Below are 27404 nucleotides of genomic sequence, written 5' to 3'. Positions count from 1 at the left end.
TCTGCTTCTCCGTTCATCAATTCCGTGCATTTATTCTTTGGTCGCGCCAAGTTCCGAATACGCATTCAAGGCCAATTGCCCACCCAAGTGTGCATACAACACATTGCTTCCTTGAATCTCACCACGCTTAATCATATCGACCATGCCGGCAAAACTCTTGCCCTCATAGACGGGATCAGTGATGAACGCCTCCATCCGAGCAGCATACTGGATCGCATCCCATGTCTGACGATCGGGAATTCCATATATCCCGGCATGGTACCGGTCATCTAGAATGATGTCGGCATCCGTGATATCATCCGCAGTCAGACCAATCTTACTGGCGGTGTTACGAGCGATCCGAAGGACCTGGGCTCGCGTAGCATCAATCGTAGCCGAGGCGTCAATGCCGATCACCTTGCGCTTGGGGTCGGTCGGATGCAGACGCTCGAGCAGCTTGAAACCCGCGATCATACCCGCGAAGGTCGAACCCGTTACAGCGCAGACAATCACTGTATCAAAGAAGACCCCCTGCTCCTGTTCCTGTTGACGAACCTCAAGTGCCCATCGCGCGAATCCCAACCCACCAAGCGGATGATCCGATGCTCCTGCCGGTATGTAATAAGGCTTCTCACCCTTCGCCTTGCACTCTTCAACAACCGTCTGCGCGGTGGTCTTGTGCTCGATACCAAACCCCGAGGGGTCCAATCGCACATCTGCACCCATAAGACGAGATAGCTGGATGTTGCCCACGGAGTCATACCCCTTGTCCACCCATTCAACCCAGTGTTCCTGTACCAGGCGGGCCTTCATACCTGTCCGTGCAGCGACAGCCGCGACTTGACGGGTATGGTTGCTCTGTACACCACCGATAGAGACCAATGTATCACATCCTTGGGCTTGTGCATCCGCAAGGAGATATTCCAACTTGCGGGTCTTGTTGCCTCCATATGCGTACGCGGAGTTCAGATCATCTCGTTTGGCGTAGATGGTCACTGGGGGGTAGGCGCTGTCACGAGCGAGATCGGCACTGATGCGGGGAAGGGGGTGAATCGGCGAGGGACCGAGAAGGAGGGGAGTCCGTGCAATGGAAGCGAATGGCTCGGGGAGAATAACAGTGTCTTTGGTCATCTTTGTGTTGTGAGGCGTAAACAATTGGAGCAAGAGAAGTACTAGTAGCAGTGATTGTATGTGTCAAGGCTGCTTTGACGAAGGCCAAACAAGCTGGCTCTTACTATGATAGAGGAAAGGATAGAAGAATCTATGTAGAAAGAAAAGCAAGGTATGATTCAACTCGACACAATCAATCCACCTGCAAAGGGGTGAGGACACGTCCTTATAAGATTCTCGTTCGCCCTCTCCCCTTCTCTTTATCCTTCCCCCTACGGACACTGTCCGTTGGATAATGACATAGTGCAACTCTGCACCGTGAAGATCACCTTATTGGGGATATTCCTATCACAGGTGACAGGCCGCCCCCGGTGTTTCACCCGACATCGGGCAGCTTATCGAGTTGCTGCGGAGAAAAGGTGGAGAAAACACGGACTCTGCCCGCCACACCTCAACTGGCTGGAAGATATGCGTATCTTTGAAAGATCAACCAAGTGGGGTTTCAGGAGGGGGTTTGGTATCATTCAATGTTTGCAATCCCGGTTGTAAGCGATTCCAAATGTCTGGCCATGGGGTGTGTGGAATCCCAGAGGGGGAACGCACACTTGACACTTGTATGAACAACTTCAAGAAGTTTAGGTTGCCGTTGTTGGTACTTACATAGTCAAACTACTGGTGTTGACTAGTTCAATGTTACTAGTAGACTCGAGCAAGACGTAAGCACCCACAAGGTACTGCGGGGTTGGGGACCTTGAGTGTTCTTCTCAGCCTTACAAAACTCAACTGAAGCACTATGAATGCAGGAAATATATTTCTACGACCTACAAATTTATCAGGAATAAAGCTTCAAGGACACCACAAAGAAAATCATATTTCACATCAAGTCTTTTGAGGATCGTCAATCCACTATATCAACACGTTTCCAAATTTATTTCATGTCCACCACACAGCGGATGCAGTCGCCCTGCTTCATCTGCTCGAAGGCAGTATTGATGTTGGCAAGAGGCTCACGGTGAGTGATGAACTCGTCCACCTTCAGCTCGCCGTTCAGGTAGTCGTCGACCAGACCGGGGAGTTGGGTGCGACCCTTGATACCACCGAATGCACATCCCTTCCATACACGACCGGTGACCAATTGGAATGCTATTACAGAGTATGGATAATGATTAGCAACAAAATTAAATGAGAGGGATGAAGGCTTCTGCCACAACTTACGTCGAGTGGCAATCTCCTGGCCAGCGGCGGCCACACCGATGACAATGCTCTCACCCCAGCCCTTGTGGCAGGCCTCGAGAGCAGCGCGCATGACGCCGACGTTACCTGTGCAATCGAAAGTGTAGTCACAGCCACCGTCAGTCATCTCAATAAGGTGCTCCTGAATAGTCTTTCCAGACAGCTTGGTAGGGTTGACGAAGTGGGTAGCGCCGAACTTGCGGGCCCAGGCCTCCTTGGCGTCGTTGACATCAACAGCAATGATCATACCAGCCTTGTTCTTGACGGCACCCTGCATGACGGAAAGGCCGACACAGCCAGCACCAAAGACAGCCACGTTAGAACCTTGTTCAACCTTGGCCGTCACGACGGCAGCACCGTAACCAGTGGTGATACCACAGCCAAGAAGACAAGAGCGGTCGGTGGATATCTTGGGAGTGACAGCGACGACAGAGATGTCGGCAACCACAGTGTACTGGGAGAAGGTGGAGGTACCCATGAAGTGCAGCAAGTCCTTGCCGCGAGCCTTGAAACGCGAAGTGCCGTCGGGCATGACACCCTTACCCTGAGTTGCACGAATCTTACCACACAGGTTGGTCTTGCCAGACTTGCAGAACTTGCACTCGCGGCATTCCGGTGTGCTAAGCTGGTCAGCTCTTGTAGATTCCCTTGTCCCAAAGACGGGGAGTGTAGAGAAAGCGAGGGACTTACTAGAGAGCGACGACATAGTCGCCAGGCTTGACGGAAGTTACACCCTCACCAACGGACTCGACGATACCGGCACCTTCGTGACCCAAGACGACAGGGAAAGCACCCTCTGGATCCTTGCCGGAAAGAGTGTAGGCATCTTCATTTGTGTCAATACCCTTTTCGTTTTCAAGTGTCTTGCATGGTGGGGCTTAAGAGGTAAAGCGGGGCTTACCGGTATGGCAGACACCAGTGTGGTGAATCTGAATGCGTACTTCGCCGGCGCGGGGTGGCAAGACCTCTACGTCCTCAATGGAGAGGGGCTCGCCAGCACCCCAGGCAATCGCAGCCTGTCAAACTGAATTAGTCATTGCTTTCTTGCTTTTCTCCCCTGGACATTGCTTGAAGTCCTTGGTGAAGCTGGAAATTGTTGATGTTCCAGCGCGGGGCTAGGCGACGTCATTGCCGGTAGGGATCCAAAGATTGATTTGTAGAAGCTCAGAAGCTCTCTTACCTTGCAAGTGATGGTCTGCCGGGGGTTTTTTGAGATTAGCTTTATGATGTGACTCACGGAGAGAAGGGGAAGTATTTACCTGTCCTACTGTGCTAGCCATGATGTCAGATATCAAGTAGTTGAATCTCACAAAGCTGAACGGGTGTTAGTAAATTCAATATTAGTGGGGAGGGTGGGCAAAACGAACAACGATGGTTGACGGGGAAGAAGAGGGAAAAAATGGGTTTTTGAAGAGATTCGACGAGTGGAGCCGGGCAACGTGAGGGGAGTGGGGGTGGGCAGGAGAGGAGAAGATGAGGAGGATGAGGGGCAGCTTTTTCTTCAATATTAATCTTATCCCGATCTCCAACGGCTCTCGGGGCCGACGCTGCCGGGAACTTTGGAAAATCTTGGAATTGCCCGCGGAGCTTACTAAGTACTAGTAGTTAACTATTAACTAACTAACTACGTAACTATAACCTTGGAAGCACTAAAAGCACTAAAAGCACCATTTTCCTACACGGAGGACCCGGCCCAATCACCCGATGATAATGAATTTGAGAAATCAGCTGTGATGGAGAATGGAATGTAGCATCCAACGAAGAGATTAGATATGATATACATACTACTCTATCAAAGGTACAAATTAAATTGTGTATGTAATATGAATGTTGGAAGCCATCCATCGAGGTTACCTAGTCCATAGTACTTTTCCAACCTTGAATGTCTAGAGGAAATTTCAGTAATGCGAGAGCTCGGTTGTAGTACATACATATATACATACATGCGTATATACCTAGTAGGTACTAGTTGCATTCACAGATCAAATACAGGAATACACGACGGATTTAAATTAATTTTGAATGGGTGAAATTGATTTCGTTCTCCGGGTCCATCCCGTGCCAGAACATTAAAATCACTATGGTACATGGAGAGAGCCAGAACCCAGGAGAATGACCTTGGTCTGCGGTGGCCGTTTGAGGTTCATCTATCCAAACTAGCTACTTTCAGGAAGAAGAAGAGAGGGGGAAAAAAAGAAAGGGTTTTCTGGAGCACTTTCGTAGGCGGCTCCCGTCCCTGCCTGTTAGGGCAAATCTCATCCAATCCAACCATTGTCCATTGACACGTTGCTTTACTGGCTACCCATCTGGCCACTCTGCATCATAGCAGCGTTCTGCTCCTGGAAGCGCTCCTGCAAACGGGCGGAGCTCTTCAGGTGCTTGTCAACGCACCGCATGACACACTGCTCCTCACGGTTGATGAGAGACTTGGTGGTGAAGTCGTGGACACAGTCATCGAAGCAGCGTTGCACCATCTTGGAGTACATCTGGAAGATAGAAGAGGGTGAGGTCAGTTGGGAAGAGTTGTAGTGGTGGATTGGAGGGTTGAAGGGTTGGCGGGTTGACGGGTTGACGGGTTGGTTTGACGGCCTTTTCACGGGCAGCATCAATCGGAGGGGATGGCGAGGGGTTGAAGTTAGGGCCGGGTCTGAACACGTACAGTCATAAACTCCTTGAGCTGCTTACGCTCCATGCGGTTGGAGAACTCGCGCTGTTCCGCTGCGTTGAGGCTAAAGAGATTCGGTCAGCTTCAAATCCTCGGTGAACTTACCACGTCTCTCAACCAGCGTAAATAGCAAGCGAGGAAAGGGGGGAGGATCATGACTTACCCTTCCATTATGTAGATATGTGTGTTGGAGGGGGGGAAGTCAAAGTTCGAAGTAGAGGGATCGAATTGAAGACAAAGAAGTTGATGGGGTCGTGATAATAATTGCCGGAACACGCCTACAAGCTCCGAAGCTGTTTCTTTCGGAGCCGCAAGTACATTCATCCGTTCATCCGTTTGGCGCTCATTTAGACACGTGATAATATGTCACATGATTGGATTATTTCCCAAAGTAGCAACTGCTTACTAAGTGGCCTGTGTTCACTTGTGGAAATCTGAATAAGCCGATAAGGTCACATGACCCAACCGTTTGCGTCAAATCATCTATGATTCCAGTAATCAGCAATGAACAGTATATTGCATGGAATGCATTTGACTCCGGGGAATCTTTTAATTCACTACAATGGTTTGACGGTTCAAATGATTCTCGAGGTATTGAGAGAAGATATTTAGTGTTACCGCCATGTATGATCATGATTCATCTTTTATTGCTTTTCATTGGTAGATTAATTAGAATGTAGAGGGTTGAATTGGTGCCTGACTCCACAGGAGAAAAGGTACCTCCCCCAGTATGCCGTCTACCGAGGGAGATCAGGTACCTGGATCCGGGCACAGCTAAGTTGACCCTAAATTAGAACAATTGAAATCGAATCAAAGGCCCAGACAAATTGACGGAATGTGATGAAAACATCTTCATGTTAATCTTTTCACAAATCTCAAAGTCTGAAACATTTGAACTCCAATTTGTCTCCTTCAAGTTTCTTTCCACCTGTATACTCTCTCAGCCTACCCCCCCTGCGCCCTCCATGAATCATCTCCCGGCCGCCACTCTGATCTATATATACCAAAGTGACAGCCGACCCTGACCCAGTTTAACCCAGTTTCATCCCCGGCCACGAACCTTGGGTCTACATTGGATGAACTCGACATCTGTTTTCTCTGATCCCCCCCCTTTCTTTCCTCCGTTTTTTCTTTTCTTTTCCCGTTTCTTCAACTTGGATGAATCAAATATACTTGCTTACTGGATCCTCTCCACTGGACACTTACAAAGAAGAAGAAGAAGAAGAAGAAGAAGAAGAAGAAGAAGAAGAAGAAGAAGAAGACACAAGAAACCAAAAAAAAATAGAGAGAGAGAGAGAGAGAAGGAAAGAGACAGAGAGAGACAGAGAAAGACTCTCTGAAGAAACCGAGGAGCCCAAAACGCCCTTGGCTCGTGCTCATCCACTCCCCTCCCCCATTATTGTGATTTGATTCGAACCCTTTCCCTTCCCACACCCTTTCTTATTCATCCCTTCGTCCTTCCCCTTTTTGTGGATTAATTATTCTGTTCTTTTCTCCCCCCCCTATAACCTCCACCTACATCTCCTGCCATTCCTCCCTGTCGCGCTCCAGTCTTCAGTAATCGACTTCCATCGATCTTGGGCCCAGCCCCAGCATTTCCTACGGGCGGTGACGTGCACTTCGACATTCCCGCGATTTCCCCCTCCACACCGTTCCCTGAAAATCCTCATCTCCAAACCTCACAAGATCTCGCCGCTCAACCGAATTTCGCCGCCCGTGCCAACGCTATTGTCCCCTGAGCCTCATCATGGTGACCGGCAAATCGCAACCGGGCGTCGAGCCGGTCCAGCTCCCCGCGACCTCCCCCGAGCCCGTCGGCGCGACCTCCCCACCGTCGAAGCGAGACCTGGCATCCTGGTGGAGACAGTTTAAACGAAACACAAGGAAGGATGAGCTGAAAGGTACGTTGGTTATTTTGGGTGTTTTCGGTCTCCTATGCATATCCGCAACCACCCCCAGGGAATTCCCTATCATGTCGCAGCCTGCGTCATCGGTTCCGGGCGGCTCTTTTCAATCCCCACCCTCCCTTGGCCATCCACATTCCCGCGCACCTGAGAATCCCCAGGACGGAAAATGCTCCTCTTTCGATCAAATCGTATTCAGTACCCGCGGTCTGCCGCCGGAAACAACGAGCTAACAGAAGTCTCTACGAGATAGAACCGCCGCGGGGCATTTTTGGCGTACCGCTCAACGAAAGTATCAAGTATGCGAATGTGGCGATCTCCCTTACAAATGAGCATGGCGAGAATTTCATATATGGATATGTCCCAATTGTCGTGGCCAAATGTGGTGTTTTTCTAAAAGAAAAAGGTACGCTGATCGTCTATAACTTCCCCTCAAATCCTGCTCGTTGCAGCTGACCGTCGGAACCCAGCTACCGACGTGGAAGGTATTTTTCGACTGAATGGATCTGCAAAGCGTATCAAGGATCTCCAAGAGCTATTTGATTCCCCCGAGCGATATGGAAAGGGCCTGGATTGGGATGGATATACAGTCCACGATGCAGCCAACGTGCTGCGTCGGTATTTGAACCAATTGCCAGAGCCCATCGTTCCACTGGAGTTTTACGAGCGTTTTCGAGAGCCCCTACGAGCGTATCAAAAGCAGGTACAAGATGAGATTCAGACGACCGATGCAGAGAAATTCGACCATGCCAATGCTGTTGAGACCTATCAAAACTTGATCGTCGAACTGCCACCGTTGAACAAGCAGCTGCTGTTGTACATTCTCGACCTTCTCGCCGTGTTCGCTTCGAAATCAGAACAGAATCGCATGACGTCGGCTAATCTTTCTGCAATTTTCCAACCGGGCATGCTTTCGCACCCACAGCACGACATGTCGCCTGAAGAGTACAAACTTAGCCAGGATGTTCTGATCTTTTTGATTGAGAATCAGGATCATTTTCTAGTCGGTATGAATGGCACAAAGGCCGATGAACAAACCATTAAAGAGGTTCAGGCTGGCGTTCAGCCCCGAGTGGTCATTCCTTCTTCGCAGCCTGTTGCTGCTACCAAGTCACCGAATTCCACCATCCGGCGATCTGCCTCGAGCGCTAGTGGGAGCACAGAGGGCCATCGTAAGCTCGATACATTGCGTCGCAATGCCTCCGTCTCATCTCGAAACTCGCGTACTTCACGCGTATCTAATACGGTTCCAAGCCCCGGCACTCCTACCTCCATGTCTGGCAGTCTTCATCGAAGTAACACTCTTCCTTCTAAGATGGGTCCCGTCGTTGCATCTGCCCGATATGCACGGGCGGGCGAGAGTGGCTCTGCCAACCCATCTACCCTCTCGGTCTCCCATGCGAGCTCTCGTTCAGCTAGTCGAGAGCCATCTCTGCGCGAGGAAAATGAACAAAAGCCGGAACAAAGAAATGAGAGCCAGCCCGCATCCACAGGTTCGGCCTATGTTCATACCTCGACCCATGGTCCTATTCCCCACGCGGCCGCAGCGCGTCTCAGTATTAATGACCTTCCCCATCCACATGAGAATCTCGGAACGCCAACCTCGCCACCCCCTCAAATCCCACCTCCCCGAGTCGTTACCCCGACTCGTGAGCGCAAGCTCTCTAACCTCTTTGCTAAATCCCCACCCCCGGATCGAGACAATCGAGACCTACGTCAACCCAATCGCCTGAGGAAAAAACGTATACCCGGTAGTGCAAGCATAAGCGCCCAGAGTTCCTCGAACTCTCTACAGGGGCCCTCGTTTGAGCACTCCGTGGAGGCGGTCTCAGAGCCAAGGCCAGAACGGCGGTCTGTTGACATGACAGTCGGAGATGCCACACCAAAACCCCCCAACACAGCAAACCTGATCAACTCTGATCACCCAACAGACTCTCATCTTATGTTAGCCGAGGGAACTGCACCCCCGAATCATACCGAGACTTCTTTGCGACCGCACAAATCACGGACACCATCCATGAATTCTCGATCCTCCTTCACCGATGCCTCTGACTTTGAGCAGAACGACGATGTCAGCCGTGCTGAGCGCCGCGATCATCGCCGTAGTTGGCGATTCAGTCGTTCTGCCAAGCGCAGCAGCGAGCAAGTTGGCCTTGGTCTTGCATCCCCACCTCTTGGGGCGACTCACCCTGAGTTCCAGCAAAGCACCAGCTCGATCGGAAGTGGCGCTCACCAAAGTAACGACCCCACTAATCAGCCCCTTAGTTTGGATGCTGGGATCCAAACCAGTTCGGCGTCGAGCGCTGAACCAGAGAAGAAGAGCTTATTTGGGAAATTCAAAGCCAAGGTGGCCCAGGTGCGCGATGGTGGTCATGACCGCGAGCGGGTCAAAAGTCCTAGTCGCTCCGATAGTGATCCATCCACGGTCAATCAACCACTGTCTCCCACAGCTATTCCCACCAATGGCAACCCGACCAAAGAGGTGCCAAGCGAAGTGTCCAAGGAAGACCCATTACGATCCCCAGCATCACCATTGCCAGGATCAGGTCTGCCACCTTCAATTCCCGAAGAACCACATAGCCCAGAGATAGCGTTGTCTGCACCTGTTCTTGATACCCACAAGGAATTCCCCACGACTGTCCCAAAGCCCACCGAACCCTCAGCTGTTCATGACTCAAACCAGGAGGCCTTAGCTTAAGCTCTAAAGCTTCGTGGGTATATCTGGAGTCATTGCCTTATTTAGAGCCTTTTCTTTCCCGTCTGATATCCTGCACTTGCTTTCATCAGCCTTCCTCTCATGCATTAGCTTACGATTGATTTTTCTCGAACTGTATCTTGGTTGCGCCCATCGCCCAAATTCTTGTCCAAAGGACTTTTGACGTTTAGCTGGCAATCGCTTACTTAAGCCTTTGGTCCCTCCCAACAGCTGTTTGGTGTTTTCTTTGTGACTTGTGAACCGTACAAGTTCTTTCTAGCTATTGCCGTATCCCCTCTTATCCTTTATCTCCTCTCTTTACCCCCCTGTGCATCCTTCCCCTTTAGCATGGTGGTGTGGCTTTAATCGATACAGTTGCCATGCGGTATGACTGCCAAGATCTTTGTTGTGTGACAGCCGAATTAGGTTTGCATTCCTTGGTCATTGTTCTCCTTGTCTCCTTGTCATGAATACTGAGCATCGGGTTACCCAAGTACTAAAGTTCGATGCAGACCATTCGGTCCCACAGATTTGGCCCATGTTGCCACCGTTCTCCTGTATGTCTTTTGTTCCTCTCTCTCTCTCTCTATACAGTATTGATATGAAAGTTGGTTCCGGCATGAAGGGTATTTTAATATTCAATAAAACTCAGTAGTACTAGACTGTAGGATTATCTTCGTAGCCCGAATAAACAGGTAAGAAAACCCTTGCTTATGGCTTGTTGCCTGAATTATGAGGCTCAGATTTGGTGATGCAATCAAGGCAAACATAACAGCTCTCCCCTCGACCTTTTTATCCGCGCGAACCGGCAGAGCTTCATAGAAACAAGGAGCAAGAAGAAGAAGAGAAAAAAACCTCCCCTCCTTACCGGAAGCACCGGCGCCATGGCCTCTTCCCACTCCCATGTCTCTTCAATCAATCAACCAAGCTCGCTATCCCAGGCCCCTGTCGAAAAACCCTCGGCACCGCCCGTCAATATCCTCCATTCCCAACTTGCGCAGGCCTATTCATTTGTGCACCCGATATTACTCGTGGCACTATGTGCAGCACGATTCCAAGCATTGGTTGCCAACCCAATCCAAGAGCTTCTTGCTGACATTCCCTGGTTGGCCTTGCTCCAGCTTTTCTATGTGATACTCTGTCTTCCGCCCTCCGGATCATTAACACCTTATGCGGAGAACTCTACAAGTGATGGGAAAGCACCACGTTCGCGGCCAGTGAAGCCTAGCTATCGCCGTAAACATTCTGGAAAGAATGCCTGGGCTGGACTTTGGGCGAAGTTAATGGTATGCGGGACCCATCGTCTATGACTGAAAGTTTTGGGTTGTTTAATTACTGACAAGACAATGCAATGGTAGCCTGCCTTACTCTCACTAGGCCTGACCTCCTTTGTCGCAACCCCGGTTATTTCCGCTCTTCTCGTCCTGTTCGGCGCCCCTCTCACTACCCACAACTACGAAACTGTACTCTGTGCAGCCCACATGGCGCTCCTTTCCGCTTCTCCCTTGATATACGTCCACGGGATGGATGGCTCCATCTGGAAGGAGGTTTGGGGAATTGCTCGGCCCGCAGACACTGTTTGGGGTAGTGCTCTAGGCACAGGTTTGGGTGCCTGGTTTGGCGCTATCCCAATCCCACTTGACTGGGATCGCCCATGGCAAGCATTCCCCATCACTATTTTGGTCGGCGCATACATTGGCTATGCTCTGGGAGCATTGATCACTCGCACACCTCTGCTGTATGGTAAATGCATTCAGTTCGCGCCCGAATCAGAGGAAGAGGCCGAGAAGAAGAAAAACTAGTGACGCTGAAACATTGCTTCAGAACCCCAAGGGGTCTCGAACCGATCACTTTGGTATCAATCGACGTCATGCTCTACCCAAAGTTAATGATGCGAAAATTATGGACATATATCACTATCTAGGTATGCGTATCATGCATTCGGAATTTAACCTATTACATCCAATAATCCATTCATGTATAGTTATGTACCTAATTTATAATTGAAAACCAACATTATGTATACTAATACTATATACCTATTACTGATTCACATATTTTTTCTCTCCCATCCATGCACATGTGTTGTAAATGCCGTTCAATCGTGATTAGAGAGCAACATTTGAATACTGGTATGTATTAGAAGCAAAAACATCGGAAGATTCTCATGTGAGCACATGTGCATGACCGGGTGTCTACATAATTCTGGAAGACTAAGTTGAATTTTTTTTTTGCACCGATTTACCTCGGCTCGACACCCCCACACTTTGATCTTCTCCAACTACCTCCGATCTACACCATGTCGAGTGCATGCATCATCTGCCATAAGCGTAAGGTAAATTATCGTTAGCCTTGCATCGGCGGCTCACTGGTTTACTGATGGTGCTCAGGTGCGGTGTGATTTCACGACCCACAACCCCTGTACCAATTGCATCAAATCTCAAGTGGAGTGCAAGTGAGCGGACCTGTGAGCGTGGAACGGGAAAAAATCAGAATCCGCTGACACATCACATAGACCCTATACAAGAAAGAGAAAAAGATTCACCAACAGTCTTTCGCCGGAACGAAATGCGCCAGCATCGGATTTTGAGAGCCGGCGCAGTTCCAAATTGCCCACGGATCCGCCTCCTGAGAGTGATATCGCACCAAGGTCATCTTCAAGGGAAGTGACTGGAGATTCTGTCGTCATCAACGAGACCTTGAATTCAATTGAGAATAATGTGACTGGGCCATTTATCAAAGAGGAGAGCTACCGAGGTCGAGGCGAGTATTTGGGCGGCAGTGTTCCATTTGATGAAAATATGGTCAGACCCGGCCATGAGACCACATATACCAGCCCAAAAGCCTCTGCAGCAGACCTCCAGATGCTACGTGAGCAAGGAGCGTTTGAACTTCCTCCAATATCAATTCAGAAACAGCTAATGGACAGCTTCAATAAGTACTGTGCTCCATGGACGCCTGTTGTTGACCCCATATGGCTGGATGGAAGAACGCCACCCTCTATGCTCCTATTGCAGTCCATGTTTCTAGCGGGAAGCAGGGTCTCAAAAGCACATCTGGACTACGGATCCAGTGAAGTATTCTATCGACGCGCAAAGCTACTCTTCTTCTTTGGTGGAGGCCATGGATCACTCATCTCCATTGTGGCCGCCTGTCTCTTGCATTGGTATAACCCTGTTGGGCCTGAAGACGTTTCTACGGACACCAGTGGATTTTGGATCCGAACAGCGGGGGCAATGGCTTTCCAAATTGGCTTACACAAGGAACCCTCTCCGAATGCTAAAGATCGGGGACTTCGTCGGCGATTATGGTGGTCGTTGGTGGTGAGTGTGCATCTGGTCGGTCGGAACAATGCCTCAACGGAGTGCTAATTACAAAAGATTCGAGATAATGTTATCTCCGTCGGAGTGGGAAGGCCACGTACAATAAATCTACGTGACAGTGATGTACTGCCCCCATCAGTGAAAGATTTCCCAAAGAAAGACTTTCAAACACAGCTCTTCTTAGCGTACTGCACAATATCCTGCCTTCTGGGCGATACCGTTGAGTGCTGTTTACGACGAGAGATCTCCAGACAACGACGGGTCGACCTCGAAAACGCCGTTTTTAGGTGGGCCAAGCAGGTGATTCCAAAGCTGCACTCATCTGCGGCGATTCAGGAAGACACCATGACCTGTCAGCTTGAAGTGAAGCAATTGTTGGTGATGTATTTCGTTGCACTGACAATCTTGCACCGTTCGCCGACACCAAACAGTGTCCCACCCGCTGCATCACTAATCGCATCGTCATTCATCGCCGGTATCTACGAGGAGTTTCTTTTACGCGATGAGCTCCGCTATCTTGGTCCGGTATTTGCATTTTATCCGCTCTGCGCAGGTCTTTCTCTCCTCTCCTGTTGTCGATATCCGCAACTAAAAAGTGCCGCCGAGCATGAAATGACTGTCATGAAACTCTCACTCCAAAAACTATCCGAAAGGTGGCTTTCTGCGGTTGGCCCATTGAGAGCGCTGAATAAATTGACCGAAAAAGTCCGCAGCCTTGAACCATTCGACGCTCCCCCTATTTTGGACTTCGAAACCGCTGCGTTCTTCGACGGATTTGATGTTAAGATGTGCAAACAATGGCGATTGATTGGGCAGTCTTCCGAATCGGAGAGCAGCGGTACCATTACGACGACTTGTACGTTGGCTGAAGTACAGGACCCCGAAGCTACGCTTTCACCGTTTGAGACGCGACAAGAAGACAACCTTGACAACTACAGTTTTCCAGCTTTGGATACCAATATGGAAATTTTTGGCACTGACTGGGAAGGATCTGGGTTTGATTGGAGTGGTTCTTGGTTACTCAACGTATAGACATTCTGTTTTTCAGACGATATGCGTTAGCAAATAGAACGGTTTTGTTGACAACATGAGATCCATACCAGCCATAGAGTCCAAACCCTTGAATCATGTCAATCCAATGTTCTAGAGCTACAAGCTACCTACTAGATAGTAGGTGCTACCTACCTATCTATAAATGGGTTTCAACATTTGAAGTTCAAATGTTCCGATCCAGAACTGCCCAGCCCTGGAGGTGGAACCAACTCTTTGAAATCGAAACATGATAAAATGTTACAAAGTTTAGTCTCTACAACACATGCACTGAAATCATATGACTTTCATTCAAACTCACTACTAGTACTATCTCCTGCACTTGTAGTACAGTTTGTACTAAGCACTACTAGTAGTGCTAGTAGGGAATCCACGTGACCGGCTCATATGAGGGGTTTCGCGATTCTCCGCGGTAGTCACGACATCCCGAGATCTTACTCTGCCCGCGTGGGGTCACTTATCACTTAGATTTCTAGGGCCCTGGAAATTGAAATTCATTTTGCAAGGAGATCCACCGCTTCTTTGTTTCCGTTCGTGCTTTTGGTTTCCGACGCCCATCTCTATACTTGATACCCACCAAAACAACCTGGGCATCCAAGTTTTTCAATGGAAGCCGATCAGTTCAAAGTCCGGAAGCGCAGCCCAAAAGCCTGTAGACGCTGCCATCGTCGGAAACAAAGATGCGTGGGGTATCCGGTATGCATGAACTGCGAGGCTGCAAAATCTTCGTGCACGAGATCTGAAACCCCTGCTTTCCGACCTGCATCTGAAAGATACCATGGATTATCAAAGGATGCTCTGTTTGACCGCATCGAGGAACTGGAAGCCCAATTAGACGCAATATCCAAATCCAAACCATCCCAGGCGCTAATTCCATGTCCCCAATCAGAAAGCCCAAAGCAACTTCCTTTTGATAACGTACCCGACGTTGGCCATTTATTCGATGTGATGGAGTATCTGACAACGGGGCAAGTATCGGGCCAAACACCCATAAGAACCTTTTCATCCTTGGGGAGCCTGATCGCCAAAGAAATGGACCAGATCTTCGAAGATACGGTCTTAGCAAGCGGCCATTTGGAAAATACCGACATAGAGCATGAACCAGTGTCCACCGATGACAACCAGCCAGCCACGCCGACCGATAATGAGGGCTTGAAGTACATCCAAATTTACATGGAGACCATGCACAATCATATGCCATACCTGGACAGCGAAGAGATATTCCGGATGCACGACCAAAGACTTCGACCGATTCTACCGACACGTTTGGCGCGTTGGAAGTTTTCTAAACTATTCATGGTTTATGCTATTGGGGCTGCGACTTACAGAGTCACAGAAACCCAGCCCAGTATTTCGGCCAATGATCTCTTCCGCACAGCATTGCGCCTGAAACCTTCGGTTACTGAACTTCGTTCCCTTCAAAATATCGAGGCAATGATGCTACTGATCATGTATAACCTACGGATCCCGAATAGTTCCAATATTTGGTATATGATAGGCCTGGCCATGCGAACGGCCATCGATCTTGGCCTGCACCGAGAAGAAAACTATCATCAATTGAAGCCCGATGAGGCCCAGAGCAGGCGACGTGTGTTTTGGAGTGTCTATGTCATGGATCGAAGTATTGCGCGGCTCCTTGATCGACCTTTCAACATTGCGGAGCATGACATTGATGTTGGATTACCTTTCGATAACCAAGAACCTCATCCTATATACTCCAATGAGAGTGCGAGCTTGGGAACCAGCATAGCGGCGTTCATTCCCGTCATCCGACTGACCCGTCTAAAGTCCCAGATTCAAACCAGAGTGCATAGAGTTGACAAAGAAATTTCATTGTTGATGCCCGAGATCAGTCCTTTGTTCTCTGCCCTGGAAGAATACAAAAAATCCCTCCAGTCCGATCTCTCCCCTACCGATCGGGATTGGATCAACATGCATTGGAATAATGGCATTTTGATTCTGATTCAGCCCTTCCTGCAGGAACTTCCCTCGGACCATGAACTGATTCGTACTTGCATGAGGGCATCTGGGCAAACGTGCCAGGTGTTTAAATCACTGCATCAAAAGGGGTATATTGGATTTGGATATTTTCTTGTCAGCACCTTGTTCAAAGCTGGGCTTACATTATGGTCGGTTTCTTTTACCCTGAAACTCTATACGCTTCAGTATTTACTGATATCGAATACGCAGCTATTGCTTAATCAGATCTTCACAGCCTTGCTCAATTGATGTAGCAAATGATCTGGGTGCTTGTTCCTCAGTCTTGTTTGCTGTTGCAGAGCGTAACAAGGAACTGGAAAAATATCGTGATACCTGGGAAGCCATCTTAGCGAAAGTCATGGAACATCTTCAGCAAGTATCTCTTTCCCACCAATCACTTCAAAATATCATAAGGCAGCCCGCTCTGTCATACCCCTTCGCCTCGTCATCTATGGGCAATTTTGGTACTCATTCATGCCTCAGTGGCGCTGAACTCACGTTTCTAAATAATTTGGATTTGTCTTCAAATATATTGTGCCAGGGTGAATTGGGCATCCAAGGATCATTCCCTTCGAATCAACGCGGATTGCTTAGTACACCTAAGCATCTTTATCCTGAGTGGCAAGAAGACACAATGTCACTCCTTGGATTTGATGATATCTCCAAGTTTGATGAGATAATATCTGGAACCATGTCAGAGCAGAGGAAATGCGAGACGCGTGTCTTTGATGAATAAGGTTGTTTTGTAATACAGAATGAATCAATGAGTCCCATGTTACCACTCGGACATATTGAAGGATGCGCTTCAATGAAAGAGATCCAACTAGGTATGGATTTCATAGTAGGCACCTGGGTATAAAAACTACAGTGCCCTGGCCATCAATCACTCGACATTTTATACTACATACTTGACATTCAACAAATGTTTGAAATATCTTTCAAATTGAGGTCGATATCACCCAACCGATGCTTACATGTACATATTGAATGGAATCACTTTCAATTAGTAAACTTTTGACCGTGCGGAACCGGTCTATAGTCTACTTCTATCTTTATTGACAACCTCCATATTGTAGTACTGCCTGAAATGTTCCAAACATTCGGGATTCGCGACAGTGCTGCTGATGGTCTTGGGTAGATATCCCGTAGACACGACTTGTTTCACCAAAGTCTCGATCTTTTTGCCATTTACAGTCATAGGAACCTCCTTGACACCTATAATGAAACGAGGAACATGCTTGCTGCTCAGCCCCTTCCGAATAGCATTCTTTATCTCATATTCAATCTGAGAAGTGAATGATTGATTGGCCTGCATCACCACAAACAGGAATACTGCTTCATCTGAATCCTGCGACCTCCGTCTACCAACGCATAAAGTGACGGAGACCACCTTGTTAAACAGAGCAGACTCGGTGATAGAATAGATATCGGAAGATCCAAATCGTATCCCCTGAGGATTTAGCACACCGTCGCTGCCAAAGGTTTCCATTAGAATTGGTGCTGGGCTGCAATCAGGTAGATTTGATCTTACCTTCTGCCATGTATTTGCCAGCCCATGGTGTGAGGGTTGTAACTCGCCCAATCATGCTGGGCCCAAAAGTTGGGAAATTTGGCAAAATATGTGGTCTTGTATTTTGATCCGTCTTCATCGCCCCAGAAGAATACAGGCATAGAGGGAAAAGGCTGACGGCAGACAAATTCACCATGCCCACCGGTATGTTTGATGGACTCTCCCGTAATTGGGTCTACCACATCCACATCCTGCCCTAACATGGGCAATTGTATCTCGCCCGGATAGACAGGACCGGCGGGATCCGTACCAATCCAAGAGGTTACCAGATCCGTCCCACCGGTCACACTTGTGAGATGGACATGTAAAGGGAACGTGCGATAAAACCAGTGGTATTGGTCCTTACCAAGGTGGGATCCCCCGGTCTGTACCATTTTCAAAGAGGAAAGGTCAAACTTACTCTTGGCTATACATTGTGTCATCTCCAGTTCTTGTAGGTAACGGGGAGAGCATCCCCAGTAGGTCACACGATGATGCTCTGCAATCTCAGCCATACGTTTTGCAGTGGGCCATAGTGGTGACCCGTCATATAGAATCAGAGTTGGCCCCACAGACAAGTGACCAATCATGATATTCCAGAGTACCCAAGAGGTACTGCTATATTGAAAAACAACATCATTCGACGTGAGTGAGTTATGCAGCACAGAGACTTTTTTGTGCTGCAAGATAACGCCATGGCTATGCACCAGACATTTTGGTTGTCCAGTAGTCCCACTAGTGTAGAGGATGTAAAGTGGATGAGAGAAAGATAGCCTTTGAAAATGAAGAGCATCGTCTGGATTGGAGCTTGATAAGAATTCTTCCAGGGTGGAAAACACACCTTCATCGGCACCCGATATAGGGATTAAAAAGACCATAGGCCGGACTTGTATAGCCTTGACTATATTCTGAATCTTCAGGACATTGGATCGCATGGTTCCTTTATATGTCGACTCAGCATCTGCAAAGAGCAAACTCGGCTTGACCTGACGCAAACGTGATATACAGCCCTTGTCCCAGTAGTCAGCGCAGGTGTTCGTTTTGAATTTTGAAGGAAGCCCTCACCTCATCGCCCAAATCAGGTGCAATGCTTGTCCATATTGCACCAATGCTTGCAGTTGCCAAAAATAGGCCTACTGACCAGACACTAGTGGAAATGATCGCTGCCACTCGGTCTCCTTCTTGAATTCCTGTTTGTAATAAAGCGCTTCTCGCCTTTCGAACATTTTCCCACAATAGCCCCCATGTCCAGACTTCCCCACTCAGGCCATGACCTTCACGTATTCCAACTAATGCAGTCTTCGTCGGGTCTCTGCCACTGATAACATTTTCGGCATAGTTTACAGTGGCACCACGAAAGAACTCCGGAACATTCTCCATCGGCACCTTGGCATCAAACGCCTTGGTGATGGTCGGTGGCAAAGGAGGGATGATTCCGGTATAGGAATGAAGGTCCATCCAGAAGTCTTGGAGGTTTCGAATAGACCAGTGGTGTAGCTCTTGAGATGAGCGCAAATCCTGATTGAATTTTTTATTGACATGTGCACGATATATGTTCATAGGGATCTGGTCATGCGGGACAGTGGGGATCCAGACGGGGCTGGTCATCTTCAAATATTTCAAAGAGAAAGATTCCAAGGTTGATGTGCTGTGGACTTTGACCCAGGGGATGAAAAAAAAAACGATTTGGCAAAGGGTTCAAAGATCAACTTTGAATGACGGCAAAGATTAGTGCAGATAGAACAGTCGAATGAGCATACATATCTAGTATTTGATGAAAATCCAAAGTTCTTATGTATTACTAGTAAGTTATGTAGGTCCTCGGAGATCGGCACTCCTCGGTGCTCTCCCCGCACGTCTTTCAAAACATCTGGGCAGACTCGGCGTTTATTGGAAAGACTTTCCATGCCCACAAGCACTTGAGTAATGATAATCGGCTATTTTCGGTGATATTGCTCGGCATTAGATCCTGTTCCAGGGTTGTCGGCTATCGTTGGACATCGCAACATTTGAACTTGGAGCCCCGCAAATGAGAGGAAACAGACAGGGCATATAAGATGTTCGACTTCGCACCACTGCCTTTCTGCTTCCAAACCTTACAAGTTGAAACATTGGAAGATAAAATCCTCCCAAGTCGTCACATATTCTTCCAAAATTGTGTTTCATCAATTGCCAACAACCTTGGAATGGCTCAACGCCTATCATCATCATCGGTAGACAAAGGCTTCATTCTCTCGCCAGCAGCCCTGCAAAACCCGGCGACCTCTGATCCAGTATTCCTGCGTATCCTAGAATGTATGTATTCATAGGTAGTTATTCTTCACATTTTAGTATCTGACATTTATCTGCTACCCTTCCCTCCCATGTCATACCGAGGTGGTACTTACTTCCTTTGACGGCCCAGAATGTTGCTGATCGGATGTATAGGGTATTTGCCGCAGGACATACTCGAAGGTATTGCCCCCCGCTTAGAAAAGTTTGGGTCTGAGGCAATATCCGAAGAGATCACTGCGCTCATTGGCAATGCTGAAAGACAGAAACCATACGTGAAAACAAGGAATGTCTGGGGTGCGCGATATGATTCTGACCGCTTGGTGACGAGCACTGGCTGGAAGGAGCTAGGAAGATGGGGGATCAAAAACGGGTGCGTACTCATGTGTTGCCCTGTATACTAGTCAATTGGTGGAACTAAAACTCTGGTTTAGCGTGGTGGGCCTTGCATATGAGGAAGAATTTGGATCGCATCGTCGAACTGTCCAGCACGCCTTGTAAGTCTATGATCCGTTGGTGACTCTGGGTTATGTATGTGGATGTGCTCTGATAAGTAGTACCTTTTAGTAACTACCTATTCTCGGCGTCATCAGCAGCATATTCCTGTCCTGTTTCAATGACATCCGGGGCAGCACGATTGGTCCGACATCAGTTAGCTAGCTTGGCCCCAGAACATCCATTTCACGAGCTTTATGCACGTCTGATCGCCCGCGAAAACAATTGGATTTCCGCCCAATGGATGACTGAACGACCAGGGGGAAGCGATGTACGCAACAGTGAGACTTTCGCGGTATATTCGCCGTTGAAGACAAAATCCGGACCTTTTGGCACCATTGAAGAAGGTGATTATCTGCTCTCCGGCTTTAAATTCTTTTGCAGTGCCACCGATTGCCACATTGTTTTGCTGTTAGCCAAAATGGAATCGGGTGAGATATCGCTCTTCGTGGCTCCCACTGCGAGGAAAGTTATCAGTACCGATGGAACGATGAAAGAAGTCTCCAATGGAATCCGAATCCATCGGTTGAAGAATAAAATGGGAACGAAGGAGCTGCCTACCGCCGAGGTTGAACTTCAAGATACGCGTGCGCACCTTATTGGTCCGAAGGATCGTGGCATCGCTACTGTTGCTCTTTTGTTGAATGTCACACGAATGCACAACTTTGTGACTGCACTCTCCTGCCTGCGGCGGGCACTAGACATTGCAAAGAATTTTTCCAAGGCTCGTGCCACTATTGATCAACCATTGTGGACATTTCCGATGCACCTTAATATTCTATCTCAACTGGAAGTCAAGCACCGCGGATGGATGCAGCTGGCTTTCTTCACTTCTTCGCTTCTCAGTTATGTTGATAATGGATTTCCTGCGCAGACACCGGGGATGTTTTCATTCCTGTCAAGATTTCCCGATGCAGCAACGGTGGTGCTACGGGTATTCACTTCAACAGCAAAAGCTGTTATCTGTAAATCTTCTACTCTGGCTTTCCAGGAATGCCAGGAGGCGATGGGTGGAGTTGGCTATATTGGTAAGTCTAGCCGATATTCCACATCGTCTCTGATATTCTAACATCACGTCTAGATGAGCCCGAGGAGCCCGAGTTCAACGTCAGTAGACTTTGGCGTGATACAGCAAGCAATAGCGTCTGGGAGGGAACTACAAATGTCCTGGCCAGTGAGACTGTACGACATCTGACCAAGGGCCATAATCTGAAGTTGTTTGATACTTGGATGGGGAGCTGCATTGACCAGATCTCAGATCATGTATTTCAGACAACTTTATCGATTATATGGAAACAGCTCAGGGCGAAACTGGCTGTCGGTAAGAGTGACCATGCGCTACCAGGTCTTCTCAGTGTTGGTCGCCAAGTCATATTTACCTTGGCATGGCTAGTTTGTGGCATATTACTGACCCTAGATGCCCAGCGAGACAATAATGATATTGCTCATGAGATTGCCCGAAGATGGGTGCTTGATGGACAGGGCGTGCCCGGAGAGTTCGCCTTTCCAGATATGATCTATCAATACTCAGCTAACAATCGGGTGGGCAAGTCTACAGACGTGGAGTGTACGAATTGGGATTGTCGTATAGTTTGGGGCATGGATCTTCCGGCAAATCCTTCTGTGGGATACAGAGTGTCCAAAATTTGACCTCAGCCTGTATATACTTGAGTATGTAGTAGCTCAGCCTTTGTCGTCTATGAAGAGCGTCCAGATGTTGTCTTCCAGTACCTTGATAAACATCGTGAGATGATTTTTGAAATATACATAATTGAAGCTCAAGCTAGTAAGTGATCTGAGACTTCCAAGACTCGGGGTATGATTTCAGTTTTGACTGGATTGGAATCTGACCATCAAGTTCCAATTGATCACTTGAGGTTTTCAACATTGAATAGAGCTCAGGTAGAAAAAAAACCTCATAGGCAAACTTTTGACATCAATTACAGGTTCAATGTTATGATATGGCTTAGGCACGAGATACTACTACATCCATAATCAATATATGCTTGAAGAACGAGACTGCCATTCTACCCAGGTACCAGTTCAAATTTTCGAGTCTGCCTTTTGAAGAGATCGATGGCCACTTGCACGCTGTGATGGGAGCTCAATACCCCAGGCAATCCTGCAGTCCCATTCAATATGTTCATCACTCTTGCAGAAAACTCCTTGAGCTGTAACAATATCATGAAACACCATATCTCCAACCCCACCCTCGGCCTTGAGGATCCAGCGACGAGCGATCTCCTTACTGACTGGATCTTGATCACGTTCAGCATCTAGAGCCAGTAGTGTGCCACAGATGATCCAGGCCAAAGTAAACATATAGCGACGAGCGTCGGCCAGAATTTCAGCAGGGGCATGGTTTTTTGTTGAAAGTCGGCTTTTCAGATTTAACCACGCAGTGGCCAACGTTTCGTGTAAGCTGGTAACCTGAATCAAAGCCAGTGTACGATTGAGCCACGCATCAAATGTGCCCAAGTTGTCAGCTTTCAATAAGAAACGAGCCACTTCGCTCGCGAGCACATTGGTGGTTCCCTCCCAGATGGAGTTCACGGCATTATTGCGGAATATCCGTGATACATTGAATTCAGGTTCATCAGGCTCATCCATGTAGCCCACACCTCCCATGGATTCCTGACATTCTTGAATTCCCGCCACGGTCATTTTACTAACCACGGCCTTGGCGGTGGCCGTCAGGATACGGAAAACAACATTTGCCTCTTTACCAGGGTGGGGCAAGTGTGCAAGCGCAGAAGGCTCCGAGCCTTGGTTCTCAACTTGCCCCATGATCGCAATGGTAAAGAAGGCAAGATTCATGCCACCACGGTGCTTCACTTCCAAATCTGCCAGAAGTCGTAGATGCATAGGAATCAACCATAAAGGCTCACCAACGGTAGACCTGGCTCTAGCAAAGCTCTTGGTGATACTGATCGCGCGCCGCCAGCCAGAGAGAGAACCCACGAAAGTGTGAATACGAGTCACATTGAGAAGAGGTGCGATGGTGACAATTCCCTGGTCCAGCTCGCCAACGAGATGAGCGCGCATGTCTTTCAATTCAAGTTCTGCGGTTGGCAACTCCTTTGTTCCCAACTTGTTCTTCAAACGATGAATCCTCACGCCATTCGAGATCTGCCGAGAAGTCCCATCCTCGTTCATAACTGTTCTTCGGAGGGGCGCCAAAAATGTACTCAATTTTCCCGATGGAGATTTGGCAAGTAGAAGGGAAACATTCGCATCTGTAGCAGATGAGAAGAACTTGAACCCATTAATTAAGTAGTCTCCATCTCCAAGGGGATCGGACCCCGAAACCTTGTGCAATGGGGAGTACGTCGCCCATGTCTCCGTATTCTGGACATCGCTGCCACCGGCCCTCTCAGTCATCCATTGACCCGAGGTCCAGTGATCCTCATTTTCAGAAGTAAGGCCCTTGAATACGGCATGAAATGGGTGAGTTGATGGTAAGCTGCCGATCTTTGAAGACAGGATAAAGGCGGCCCCATCGGTCATGCTAATTGGGCAGGAATAAAGCCCTGAAGATGGTGCATAAAGGTAGTTTCTATAAGCAGTCAGAATGCTAAGATCCGCGTTTGCAAAATCTGTATGATGTCTCACAATGCATATTGAACTGTTCTTCTGTGCGATCCCAAGGCAGGGTCGTACCCCGCCGAAACAACTCTATGCCTAGCTCCCCAATGTCCGAGCTGTTTCCAGCCTTCGGTCGTGATAAGGCGGTCATAGTCATATCGCTTTCCCCAAACGTTATGGCTTTTCACGTAAGGTTGATTTCGCTCTGCATCCGCAGTCCACTCTCGGACTTTTTCAGATACTGCTTCAGCCCCAAGCTGGATAAAATGGGGCTCCACTGAATTCAATAGCGCAGACGGCACATACCCTTTAGGTGCGGTCAGAACAGAAAAGACGAGCGCATATGATCACAGGTAGGCTTACATTTCAATGACCGCTGAATACTTGAGTCTGATGTATATGTGTTTTGTAGTGGAGCTGGCTGTGTTATATATCCACTTTCTGCCGTTGCGGGGCGAGACGACTCAGACGAGGACGGCGACATGTTAGTAGGTATGGAAGGGCTCGGGATGTTTTCAAATAAAGAATCGCGAGGTGAAAGCAAAAGGTTTTAAGGTTACTCCATGGATCTGGGGTAGGCCGGGTATTAAAACAATGTTGGAAGTGAGAAACAACATTAATGGGCAACATTTGAAGAGGGGCGTTGCCAAGGTTTCTTTGAGGGGATCGACAATGGACCTCGGCGGTTCGGCTTATGGGATCCATGAATGCCAGATGCCATGCCAGGCCTCCCGAGATTCCGCCGAGAGGCAATATACTATCTTCTAGGTACATATGTACCTAGTAGGTAGATAGAAGTTTCAAATTATACTACTAGTATGTATAGGCAGTAGGCTGTACATGTGTGGTGCGATCAGAACTTTGACCATGATGATACTTAGTAGTACCTAGTAGATATACGTACTCCGTTCTCTCGAGTCTCAACGGAACCCATCAATGTTGGCATTCCATCATAAAATTCCAACTTCAATGCCGATGCTATTCTGTATCCTAACTTGTCGCCTAAACTAAACTACATGTCATGCAGAGTATTGTATCCAGTCTCAATCAGGCTTCTAGGGCCACGAGAATCAGAGCAAATGTTCCAATAAAATAACCCTCCCAGTTTAGTGGTTGTCACCATCTGTGCTTTTTGCTGAACCGTTGCAGGGACATCATACGTAACGAATCCACCATCTCCACCAACGCAGTATGCAGCACCAACCTGGCTGTCCAGAATTTCCTGTGATCCTGGACGTGGAAGATCACAATAGTCAAAGACCCCGTCTTCGCCACCGCATCCTTTGTAATCTTGCCCTGGTCCATTGCTTTCAAGGAATGATCGTCCATACGTTGGAACTCCAAGAATGAGCTTTCGTGAAGGAACTCCTTGTGACAAGACACAGGAGACCGCTAGATAACATGAGGTGGGAGTTCCATAGAGTTGGGCTTGGTGACCAGTCTCGGCGATCCAAGGTCCTGAAAAATCATAGGCCATGAGGTTAATCATGTCGAGATGCTTCTCTGCCGCCGATAGATCAATGTTTTGAAGTGCCCACTGGCCCGCCGGCAGGCAAGTGGCCAGGACGTATTGGGGAGCGGGCAAGACTTCTCGCAGATGACCAAGAAGACGAACATAGTCTTTACCTTCTTTGGCATCGCTCGGGTGTTCCCAATCAACTGAATGATAAATCTCTTGGGTCAGAATCTCGATCCCAACGATTCTCTTCAATGTTCGAATGGGCCACGAAAGGAAGGATTTGAACAGCCCAACTCACTATCAATGCCATCTAATCCGTATTGATCCACGAGCCCTCTAGCTGTGCGCACAAAGGTCTCCGCCTTGGAACGATTATGAGCAACTGCAGCGAAATTCTCACTACCCTTTCCACCGCCACCAATAGACAGTATCACTCTCATTCGGGAGTATTGTTGTTTTAGCTGAACAAATGCTCGTAGGCAACCTTCGGTGCCGTCTACTGGCATCTGTGTATCAGCCCACTCATCGCTCAGCTATGTCAATTCCGTTAGCGATGAAACAAATGAAGACAGCGGGCAAAACCCATTTGACCGTTTTGCTACGGATGATATGACATACATATACGGTACCATCTTCCTTCACCCTGCAAGGATACCAGATCGAGATTAGCGTATCGTTTATCTCTACCTCTAATCGACGGTGATTGGTTAGTCACCTACCAAGCAAATGCGTAGAACACGTGCGAAATAAATCCCAATCGCAAAGAAGAAGGAGGTTGCTTTCGGTAGATCCTCCAGTTGGGGTAGTATGCGGCATTTGTGTATAATGGTACCTCATACCTGTTGGAAGAATCGGAAATGGCGGGGTCAGCCACAGTTGCGGGTCGGCGGCGAAAGAAGTTGGTAGCAGCGGAGAACATGATCTCCCTTCCAACTCACCCAGGGTCACGTAAAGTGGAAAATGGAAGAAGCAGCCAGCCGACAGAGAGGTAATGGAAGGCTATGAAAGCAATACTGTGACAGAGCCGGGTCCATTGAAGTAATAAAACATTGAAAAGCCCGGGAATCTCGCTGCCCGGTGTGTTTCCTGTTCGGGAAGGGGTCACGTGAATGCAAAAGGGTGTCTTGGCCTGTCCAAGATTCTCTTATGGTCTTGGAATTTGGGACTTTTGGTTATGCAACTCGCATGATTGGATAAAACCGGTCAAATGTTGGCAACAATTGGGGATTAAGATTCGTAACCGCACGCGGTTACGTAGAACATTGAAAGGAGCCCCCTTTATGGCGGCCGATAGAGGCCACCCAAGGGTCACGAGTCACACGACTCACATTACAATTTCAACTTTCTGACCGGCACATGCAGAAAGTAAATTACGAGTAATCAATTGATTCCAAACATTGAATTTATGTTTGTTTTTGAACTTCATTATATGCAGCGCTGCACATGTGCATTATGTATATATTGAATCCTTAAACTCCGTTATATATTATTGATCAATAGGGCTATAAATGTTATATTGCTTCTCTTTCTCCAAGTAAATTATCACAGCACTGCAGTTGACAACAACTGGCAAGAAAGATTTGGAGCCAGACATCCAGATGTGCTAGTCATTACTATGTATAGTCCATTCTCAAGTCTACTAGTATTCTATTCTATTTGAAAGTGACCCGTATTTAGATCGAATCCCTTACGATATTCCTGTATGTGATAAACATTGAATACAATACGGGCGGGAAACAAGGCGGTGAAGTTCGAAATTGAAATTAGGATGTGACCCTTGGCCTCTATCGGCCGCCATACCCCCTTTCTACGTAACCGCGAGAACGATCCGCATCACCTGAATATATTTTAAAGATACTTTGGTCCTTGATGGGTGCGGGGAAGGAGTTTTGGGTTTAGATAAGCGCCGACTGGGGAAAAATTGAAAGAAACATTGAAGTAAATAAAAAACAAACAAACACTTGAACGAAAATGTTTTCCAAAAGAAGAAACGTTCGAGATTGGAGAACTTTTAAGTCCAGTATGGCAAGTGCTCACTGGAGATCTTACTCTCGATTCAGCTATTGACGCTCATACTCTAGGCCGATTTGCAGATACTTCCAAGAA

General features: G+C 48.0%; 11 protein-coding genes across 11 annotated transcripts; 5 read left to right on the top strand and 6 right to left on the bottom strand.

The window, feature by feature from the left end:
* Positions 1 to 30: 30 nt before the first annotated feature.
* On the bottom strand, positions 31 to 1110 carry N7466_003614 (putative 1-aminocyclopropane-1-carboxylate deaminase; the record flags this gene model as incomplete). The annotated part of the gene is made up of 1 exon (XM_057163011.1): positions 31 to 1110. The coding sequence occupies one exon, from the start codon at positions 1108 to 1110 to the stop codon at positions 31 to 33; it is 1080 nt and encodes a 359-aa protein (XP_057021692.1).
* A 907-nt stretch (positions 1111 to 2017) lies between these two features.
* On the bottom strand, positions 2018 to 3602 carry N7466_003613 (bifunctional alcohol dehydrogenase/S-(hydroxymethyl)glutathione dehydrogenase; the record flags this gene model as incomplete). Its single annotated transcript, XM_057163010.1, has 5 exons — positions 2018 to 2232; positions 2305 to 2942; positions 3013 to 3148; positions 3224 to 3338; positions 3582 to 3602. The coding sequence occupies 5 exons, from the start codon at positions 3600 to 3602 to the stop codon at positions 2018 to 2020; spliced, it is 1125 nt and encodes a 374-aa protein (XP_057021691.1).
* Positions 3603 to 4613: 1011 nt separating this feature from the next.
* Positions 4614 to 5158, bottom strand: tim9 (protein transporter TIM9; the record flags this gene model as incomplete). The annotated part of the gene is made up of 3 exons (XM_057163009.1): positions 4614 to 4808; positions 4982 to 5051; positions 5151 to 5158. The coding sequence occupies 3 exons, from the start codon at positions 5156 to 5158 to the stop codon at positions 4614 to 4616; spliced, it is 273 nt and encodes a 90-aa protein (XP_057021690.1).
* Positions 5159 to 6734: 1576 nt separating this feature from the next.
* On the top strand, positions 6735 to 9589 carry N7466_003611 (uncharacterized protein; the record flags this gene model as incomplete). Its single annotated transcript, XM_057163008.1, has 2 exons — positions 6735 to 6888; positions 7362 to 9589. 2 exons carry the CDS (start codon positions 6735 to 6737, stop codon positions 9587 to 9589), a joined length of 2382 nt encoding a protein of 793 aa, XP_057021689.1.
* Positions 9590 to 10470: 881 nt separating this feature from the next.
* Positions 10471 to 11388, top strand: N7466_003610 (PIG-F family protein; the record flags this gene model as incomplete). The annotated part of the gene is made up of 2 exons (XM_057163007.1): positions 10471 to 10872; positions 10945 to 11388. 2 exons carry the CDS (start codon positions 10471 to 10473, stop codon positions 11386 to 11388), a joined length of 846 nt encoding a protein of 281 aa, XP_057021688.1.
* A 497-nt stretch (positions 11389 to 11885) lies between these two features.
* On the top strand, positions 11886 to 13941 carry N7466_003609 (transcription factor domain-containing protein; the record flags this gene model as incomplete). The annotated part of the gene is made up of 4 exons (XM_057163006.1): positions 11886 to 11921; positions 11977 to 12041; positions 12102 to 12909; positions 12967 to 13941. 4 exons carry the CDS (start codon positions 11886 to 11888, stop codon positions 13939 to 13941), a joined length of 1884 nt encoding a protein of 627 aa, XP_057021687.1.
* Positions 13942 to 14565: 624 nt separating this feature from the next.
* Positions 14566 to 16675, top strand: N7466_003608 (uncharacterized protein; the record flags this gene model as incomplete). Its single annotated transcript, XM_057163005.1, has 2 exons — positions 14566 to 16124; positions 16165 to 16675. 2 exons carry the CDS (start codon positions 14566 to 14568, stop codon positions 16673 to 16675), a joined length of 2070 nt encoding a protein of 689 aa, XP_057021686.1.
* Positions 16676 to 16972: 297 nt separating this feature from the next.
* On the bottom strand, positions 16973 to 19096 carry N7466_003607 (uncharacterized protein; the record flags this gene model as incomplete). Its single annotated transcript, XM_057163004.1, has 4 exons — positions 16973 to 17411; positions 17471 to 17915; positions 18330 to 18498; positions 18554 to 19096. The coding sequence occupies 4 exons, from the start codon at positions 19094 to 19096 to the stop codon at positions 16973 to 16975; spliced, it is 1596 nt and encodes a 531-aa protein (XP_057021685.1).
* Positions 19097 to 19674: 578 nt separating this feature from the next.
* On the top strand, positions 19675 to 21904 carry N7466_003606 (uncharacterized protein; the record flags this gene model as incomplete). The annotated part of the gene is made up of 5 exons (XM_057163003.1): positions 19675 to 19783; positions 19916 to 20132; positions 20194 to 20256; positions 20327 to 21282; positions 21336 to 21904. The coding sequence occupies 5 exons, from the start codon at positions 19675 to 19677 to the stop codon at positions 21902 to 21904; spliced, it is 1914 nt and encodes a 637-aa protein (XP_057021684.1).
* Positions 21905 to 22297: 393 nt separating this feature from the next.
* Positions 22298 to 24323, bottom strand: N7466_003605 (putative acyl-CoA dehydrogenase; the record flags this gene model as incomplete). The annotated part of the gene is made up of 3 exons (XM_057163002.1): positions 22298 to 23810; positions 23867 to 24146; positions 24203 to 24323. 3 exons carry the CDS (start codon positions 24321 to 24323, stop codon positions 22298 to 22300), a joined length of 1914 nt encoding a protein of 637 aa, XP_057021683.1.
* Positions 24324 to 24851: 528 nt separating this feature from the next.
* Positions 24852 to 26217, bottom strand: N7466_003604 (glycoside hydrolase family 18 protein; the record flags this gene model as incomplete). The annotated part of the gene is made up of 4 exons (XM_057163001.1): positions 24852 to 25498; positions 25597 to 25831; positions 25917 to 25941; positions 26018 to 26217. The coding sequence occupies 4 exons, from the start codon at positions 26215 to 26217 to the stop codon at positions 24852 to 24854; spliced, it is 1107 nt and encodes a 368-aa protein (XP_057021682.1).
* Between the last annotated feature and the right edge of the window lie 1187 nt (positions 26218 to 27404).

Source organism: Penicillium verhagenii (assembly GCF_028828195.1).
Source record: "Penicillium verhagenii strain IBT 33310 chromosome Unknown utg000005l_segment0_segment0, whole genome shotgun sequence".
Taxonomy (NCBI): Eukaryota; Fungi; Ascomycota; class Eurotiomycetes; order Eurotiales; family Aspergillaceae; genus Penicillium; species Penicillium verhagenii.
Note: the sequence above shows the minus strand (reverse complement) of the source record. Positions and strands in the feature narration are given on the sequence as shown.